The following is a 7955-nucleotide window of genomic DNA, read 5'->3' as shown; positions in this document are numbered from 1 at the left end:
AGCATTTTATATATATTAATATACCACACAGGATGATAATATTCCACATGTGGTCATTATAATCTCAGATAGATAGATAGATAGATAGATAGATAGACTGTATGTATCAGGAGTGTCTCATGCCATCTAATCCTGTATCATCAGCTTCAGGTGGAGGAGGATGTGCTGAGCTCAGTAGAACAGCTACTTTACGACAGGAGGGGCGTGTTTACGGCGGTACTACGTCACTCCCCCTGCTCACTCAGCAGAAGAGACGCTGGCCCAAACTTATGGCTGCAGATGTGTAGCCCGGGATTAACCGACAAAACACGGACTGGTAAATCAGTATTTGACCTTAATACGCGCATGAAAACGAGCATCTACTGTGTGTGTGTGTTGGTATAGTCCACGTTGTTATAAACAGGTCCCGTGTCGTTGGCTGTATGTGCGCACCAGGCTTTCTGACGCCCACTTACATAATTAACGACAGCGCTATAGGCTGCCTGGTTGTTAATCGATAAGGTTACGGAGCCTTATAAACAAGAATTGGTCAGTTTTGGGGCGCATTTGTCGCAGTTTAGCACGCTAACAATGCCCACGCGAATGCCAGTGAATACATTTCCGTAATGAGCCGCTGAGCTAATAAAGGTTACCTCAAAATGTGCCAAAGTCCCCGTTAAACGTGGTAGGCCCCACTGAGATGGTCCACTTGTTTGTCATTTTTCTCAGATGGAAAACACAGAGCGACATGAAAGAGATTGACCATGTGGGGGAGGAGAAAGATGAAAACTGGTAAGTGACAACAAGATTATTATTTTTCCTTAAAAATCCCTCATAATTAAATGGAACATTTGAGTACAAGAGCTGCCATAACTCTTATGGTCCTACAGTGCCCTGAAATAAAACAAGCAATGCAGCTCAATCACTGGATATTATGTAGGTCAGGATAATGTGTGAAGCATCTCGAGAAATCAATTTGGCTGGACACTAATGTGTCAAGGAGAAGTAAATTTTCTGGTTCACAAACTTACACACAGAGGCATAATTGTGAAGGTGAGAAGAACTATTTAAATGTGCGTTTACAGTAAAACCTGTGACTGCTGGCTGAATTCAATACTGCATCCAATGACTGAATGTCTTTTTCTTATTGGGCTGTCAGTGAAGAAAACGAAGAGGAGGCTCCAATGAGGCGCAGTTTCTCGGTAGAGGACCTCCTCGATGAGGTGGAGAAGATCTGTTACGATGCCTCTGGGACGTCAAAGGTCAGAAACCCTGCTACATCCCCAGGGCCAGATCTCTAGGAAAACTTCATCCTGTCCACAGACATCTTTGAGATTATGTAATTGGCTTTGCATAAATACATTTGTGGAGTTATAGCCTAAGAATGAATGAATAAAACATCCACACACTGCAATAACGTAATATATTAAACATATATACATTCAATATGTATTTAATAAATAAAACATGAGTGGAAAATCTTCTCTGAAGCAGCAGGGAAATACACTTTGGCTGACATTTAAAAAATTCAGGTGACATTGTTAGGCAGAACAATCTCCAGTGACCTTCCAGGTATGCTTGCTCACTAACCCAATCCACGTTTTAACACCTGTGCGACCACCAGAGCTCCCGGTCAGCTTTGGAGTTCAGCACATGCAGGGATCTCTGTGTCTCAGTCTGATCCCGGCCCATTTTTGTGGCCTGCATTCCAGGTGGAGATGGTGGTGAGGCTGTGGAAAGATGGCTTCACTGTAAACGATGAGGAGTTTCGCAGCTACTCCATCCCTGAGAATCAGGACTTCCTGGATGCCATTAAAAGGGGGTGAGTGGAATGGGTCTACAAGTGTGCTACAGGTGTATTGAGTAAGATTTTACAACCTTAAAGCACAAAGGGACCAGAACAAGAACTTAAGCTCTGACAGGTTTGTTGATTGATGTCTGTGACTTAACAACTCCTTCACTTAGATTTCTGCCTTGCCTTCTGGCCTGAAACAACCTAATCTGTTCCTGTCATATTGTCAAACACAGGTTGAGGACTGTGCTTCTTGCAATGGTCAGATATTGCAACTTGTGTTATTCCCCAGCAGCTCAAAAGGAAATGACAAAGCAGTGTTATTATTATTATTACATTTTTTTTATTGTGGTTTTCATATCTCACCACAATGTGATTTGTTTCCGTGACAAACACTCTAACCTGTATCAGTGACATTGTTTTGTCTGTCCAATACTCCAAAGGCCACAAATATTCAATTAACTGTAATGCAAGACTCATTCAAGAAAGTGGAACCAGAATGTGTTTGGCTCGAGCAGTTAAGCGCTTATTCAAATAGCAATTTTGTTTTAATCGAGTCGCTGATTCATTTTCAAATCGTTACAGCTGTACACTGTACTGATGCCGTTCAAAGAGACTGCAGTGTAGTTCCACAGGCATTACTGCAATTCTACACCTAATAAAGCTGAGCTTCAGTTCTCTCTGCATGCCAGCTCTTTGTCCACTTGATCAGTGTCTCGACCGCATGCTCTCTCTCTCTCCTGCTTTTTCTTATTTAGACAGGACTAGCATTACATTGCTTCATCCCTGTCCTCAACTATATGAGCTGAAATCTAAGTTGGATGATGCATGCTCACCACAGACACGGGTCACTGCGTTTATCTAACGCAGTAGAGATTCCCCTAGGTTAGGTTTTTGCTGGTGGGTGACCAGTTTTCATATTTCACTTATGCTTAAAGTGGTTGTTGGCTTTTTCCACAGAGATACAAATGCAGACAAACCCTTTAAATCTTCACATTACATGAAGAATGTGCTGTATACAGACTGTATACAGAGAGAGCCGAACCCTATCTAACTCGCATGTAATGTGTTTCCTTGGTTCGATCCTACATTCAAACCCCATCATTCCCCAAAGGGAAATCAGCAGTAAAGATGTCCTTTGTTTGTTGGTGCTCATTTGTCATAGTGATTGATCTGACTAGACTCCAAGCGCGATCTTTAATTTGTCCCAGGGAGCTTCCGGCAGAGTGGGAGAGCAGAGCAGAAGAAGAGGAGCTGGAGATCAGTGTGGAGGATCTGACGGAGGAAAATTACGTTCCCAAGAAAAAGGCCTTTCACCCCTTCAGTGGCCGAGGATACCGACTTGGCAGGTTGGCAGATTGCTGTTATGTAAATATTATCAAATATTACATGTATTGATACATGCTTTTGCTCTAACAAAAGAATTATTTCACATAACATCTAATAATCAATAATGTACTTGTTGATCTGGTATTATTGTTTTCAAGTAGTGTGTTTCTGAAGTCTAAAGCTCCAGAATACTATGCTACTTTATACCACTAGGTGTCCTACTAAATCCAGGTATCCCAAAACCCTCTTGCAAATGTGACCAAGCTGACGGCCAGCGTGACAAACTGAGAGCCTCAGCGTTTTTAAAACATCACTATATGAATACTAAATTATCCAGAGGATAAAGGAAAAACATTTTTGTGGGAGATGCTGTCTGCCTACACCCAGCACTGATCAGATATAAAAATACACTATGTATAAGTTAAATGTGCTTTTAACTCATTAATCTGTTCGTTATTCTTGTCCATTCCCAGTGTTGCACCCAGAGTAGTGGCCAGGTCACCATCTGTGCACGAGGACGGAGAATCTCCTCCTATTCCCATGGTAACACTAGACCACGCCCTTCCTGTTACCTCCCTGCAGATCTGGTTGGCTGACGGCAGGAGATTGGTGCAGAGGTTCAACCTATCGCATCGGTGTGTATCATAATGTCAGGGCCTAAACGCATCTGAGCTTGACATCAAACATCATCAAATAAACAGCTGCATGTTTAAGACAGGCTGACCGTTCTGTGTGAGCAATATCTCAACTTTTTCCTGCCCCTGCTGCGCCGTCTGTAAATCCCCTAATCTCAAGCATCGCAGGAAAGAAGTAGTTCAGGGGATGACGAAAGATTTTTGTTTGTACGAGCTCGGGAGGCGGTGAGGGGGGCTTGTTTGAGGATTACGTAATGCTTTGTTCTAGTCTGTTGGAGTTGAAGGCATGGTGCATGTTATATCCCCTGCCACAGTGCATGGGGCTGCAGAAAACATAATCTGAGATGTAGCAACGGAGTGGATCTATAAAATCCCCAGAGAGGGATTGCGTAACTCGGATGCAGCATTTATATAACAGGGTTTGTAGCTAACGGATAGAGAGGACTGAACCCCTCTAACCTTCAGCTAGCCTCCGTGTGTGAGGAGGGCTGCCATAGGATCGCTCGTAAATGCCTGGTCATGATTAATAATAGATTATGTTACTAATAGTGCCTCGGAGGGAAATCATGTGTCAAAAGAGAGTAGAGTATTTGGTTCTCACTCTGCCTTGTGTTTTTTTAACCTTCTGTCTCTAATTCTTCTCTAGGATCACCGATGTTCAAGATTTTGTGGCACGCTCCCAGAGGAGCTGTCCACCTTTCGTTCTGACGACATCACTTCCTTTCCGGGAGCTCAACGACAAAGAATTAAGTTTAGAAGAGGCGGATTTGGCCAATGCCGTCATTGTCCAGAGACCCCTGAACACACAGGCTCCGTTTGGACGCTCCTGACTAAAAAGGCCCCCGTAATACACACCACACGCCACTTTTCCCCTCTTTGACACCTCACCAAGACCTCCATTTTAGCCTCAAGGCCTCCTGTTATTTCTAATCTTAACTCTGCAGTTTGTGCTGCATTTTATGATCGTCATTTCCCTCTATGGCATATTAATCTCTGTGTGGGATTCCGTGCAGTCTAATGGAGATGTTGTCAGTTACCGTCACAGGTGCTGCTGCTGCTGAGAGGGGCTGTTGTCAATGCTTACTTTGTCGTCTTCCTCTGGAGGACAGTGTTTACCTGCCAACAGATCTCCCTAAACCCCCAAACAAGCCCGTGCAGATGGTCAAAAGTGTGCGTCCATATGCTGGTCTACCACATGTAACCCTCCCTTCCCTCACACCCATGCAAGACCACCACCAGCACCGCCAAACAACTCTCCAAAGTCTTCCCAAACTGTGATCACCACTTTTCTGCACTATTCACACTATAAAAGAGTTTGTATCTCTAAGTTTACAACTATATTTCACAAACATATGATGTTTTGTTTGCATGTTATTATTTAAAAGAAAAGACGATAGCTTGTTGATTGCCTGACTGTTGAGGTCACTGTTTTGCCGTTTTTTGTGAACATTTGCCTTGTTTTTTGGGGAGGAATTCCATTCAGAATATACAGTGTATTGTTTTATTGGACTGCATCTTTTCAAGACATATCACAAATCAAGGTACAATAAAAATCCTCCTCAAATTCTGTATATGTTTTAATTAAGCTGCTATAAAATGCTTAATGGCTATCAGAATTCTCACTCATATAATGGTACCCAGGTGTGAAGACTGCTGACAGAAATTTTTGATAATTAAGGCATCCATCAGCTTCAAGTGATTATGATTATCACAGTGATTATGGCTTGACACCGAGCAGAACCTTATTTCATGTCGCAATGCAACATCTGTGCTGTCATTACAGGTTTAATGGGGATTTAGATTATGGAGGCAGGGAGGGGCTGCTGATGTCAAAGAGAGAATTGTAGGATTGGTGACTTAGTGTTGACGTCGAGACTCACAGTATGACAAACATCAATCTGATGGTATAAAGTGTAGCCACACTGATTGAGTGTAATGGCATCAGTGGGTTTGTAGAAGTCACCGACTTTACAACAAAATGACCAAAAACCGCAAAAAAAGGCAGGTAAAAATCTCATTAGATGGGGCCATGCAAAGTTGAATGATTGCCGGATCCTTTTTTTCTGTTTTGAATGAGGCATATTGTGTTTCGTAGCATTTGTAAGGACATGCATGTGCTTTTACATGAGTGTGTCCTTGCTTCTCCATCTCCAAGCTTTCTGCTCAGCCTCGGGAAGAAGGCGAACACCATTATCAGTCTTCAATATTTAAAGCAGTGGGAGGGAGGGCTGTGCAGAACAGGAAAGGGTATGTATTTTCTCATGGCTGGGGAAGACAGGATGACAGCCTCAGAGTGGTCAAGGTCAGGGGAAGAAGCTCAGCAACAGAAATGTCTTGAGTATCATAATCCCTTCTGAAGACTTACCTCTCTATGAGGCCATGTTGCACATTTTAGGATTTTTTTACCTCAGTGTGCAGGCTGTATGCACCACTTGCTTGGCTGCCAGTGGGGGTCTGGCTAAAGAATAAAAGAGAGCACATTTCCTTTGTGCTACATATTTAATAAGGCTAAGCATGCAGGGAATTACTTTCCCTTTAACTCCCACATTTCCTTTCAGAACGACCCTTTTTACTCGTGCAACAGCCAACCTTTCATTTTGCACATTCCCCTTCACGCATTATCAGAAACATACCCATTCTAATGCAGGTCATATGCCTGACTTTTCTGCAGTGGTGCCTCCTCCATTGTCAATAATGTGGTTTTGGTCGTGGGGTTTGCATGCTTGGAATTTATGGAGCGGTCTGGGTTCACCAGCCAAGGTCTCCATGACATGTTTGTTGTCATGCTCTGAGGAGAGGCTTACTGTGGAGAGTAAGCATCAGGCACTGAAGGAGCTGCTTATGAGAGGCTGTGGGAAAAGGAAAGGGACTCAGTATTTTATTGGTCACATACTGAAATAAGGGCCTATAATAACCTTACAAGTATGCGTAGAACTGTATCTCATTCCGCAACTAGACAAAAATGTGTAGGAAAGGCTTATTTTCCTTTGAGGGTCAAAGTTTCAATGGCCTCCTCCGGCTTGGACTGTACACCCTCACAGGTAAGCACTGTCAAGACCACAAAACAGCTTCCTTTGGGTCAATGGGCCTTTTTCACGGAGGACATTTTAACTTGTCACAGTAGAAAAAGCTCAGGTGTAAATAACCGAATGAGGGCTGGATTCCATTTAGCTGCTTTAGTTTCTGGGTGCTGGCGTTGTCCACGCTGGTTTACTGTCACAACTTACTGGGACAGAGCCATCGTTAATGTTAGCAGAAACACCTGTGCTCTTCCTGCTATGACCACAGTGAAAAAGACCTGTGGGTCAAAGTTCACCGATATCTAAACTGAAGTAAAACATTTACACTGATTATCACTGATTATCTCTTTGAATCCATGTAATGAATCCATTTTGCTGTGAAATGTCTTTGTTTTAAATGTTGGTTGGCAGGTTGTAATGACAGTTGAATTATGGGAAATGTAGGAAACTTCCGGATCTTTTGGCCTCTTCTGATTCAGTTTTGAACATTTTCAAAAATATTTATTATCAGAATTATTGGACTTTTTAAAGTGCAATAACAAATCACTAGAGCAGCCCTTTAAGTAGGCTTTGTACTATTACACACACACACACACACACACAGATTCTTGTCTTTCTTCCTTTGTGAGGACACTAATGGACATAATTCATTCCCCAGCCCTTCACCTCAACCTTAACCATCACAAATAAATGCCCAACCCCAACCCTGACCCTAACCTTAAATCCAAGTCTTTGAAGGACCAGGAAAACTGTCCTCACAATGCAAAAATGTCCTCGCAACGATGGAGTAAAACCAAATATGTTCTCATAACTATACAAAGACATGCATGCATACACACACACACACACACACACACACACTATACTTTGTATTGGAGTGTAAAATGTTAGATGTAAAAACTTGTAAACATTTTCAAGCAGTGAGTCCATGATTTCACTGTAAATTACTTTGAAGCACTACTGAAGTGCAGCCTGCACCATAGCTATGATAGTTATGCAGTGTGGAAAATATGTAAGCGTCTCTGTTGAGTCATTTTCACACACACGCACACACACTCACACACCTTTCACCTGTTCACCTGTTCCAAAGAATCACGCCGGTAACTGAAGCCAAGCCACATTTTAGACATTCCACTCGTGTCACCTCATGAGAAAAATGACATCCATCCATTTACATGAGCTACTTTTCTTCCAAACACA

At 42.6% G+C, this 7955-nt stretch overlaps 1 protein-coding gene across 1 annotated transcript; it reads left to right on the top strand.

Annotated features, from left to right (window-relative positions):
• Positions 1-228: 228 nt before the first annotated feature.
• Positions 229-5111, top strand: ubxn2a (UBX domain protein 2A). Its single transcript, XM_070849363.1, has 7 exons — positions 229-316; positions 709-771; positions 1139-1241; positions 1692-1801; positions 2983-3120; positions 3574-3735; positions 4382-5111. Exons 2-7 carry the CDS (start codon positions 728-730, stop codon positions 4563-4565), a joined length of 741 nt encoding a protein of 246 aa, XP_070705464.1. The 5' UTR covers positions 229-316; positions 709-727; the 3' UTR covers positions 4566-5111.
• The last annotated feature ends 2844 nt before the right edge of the window (positions 5112-7955 follow it).

The sequence above is a fragment of the Pempheris klunzingeri genome, chromosome 18 (assembly GCF_042242105.1).
Source record: "Pempheris klunzingeri isolate RE-2024b chromosome 18, fPemKlu1.hap1, whole genome shotgun sequence".
In the NCBI taxonomy this organism is placed as follows: domain Eukaryota; kingdom Metazoa; phylum Chordata; class Actinopteri; order Acropomatiformes; family Pempheridae; genus Pempheris; species Pempheris klunzingeri.
This window is presented reverse-complemented; position numbering and strand designations above follow the sequence as displayed.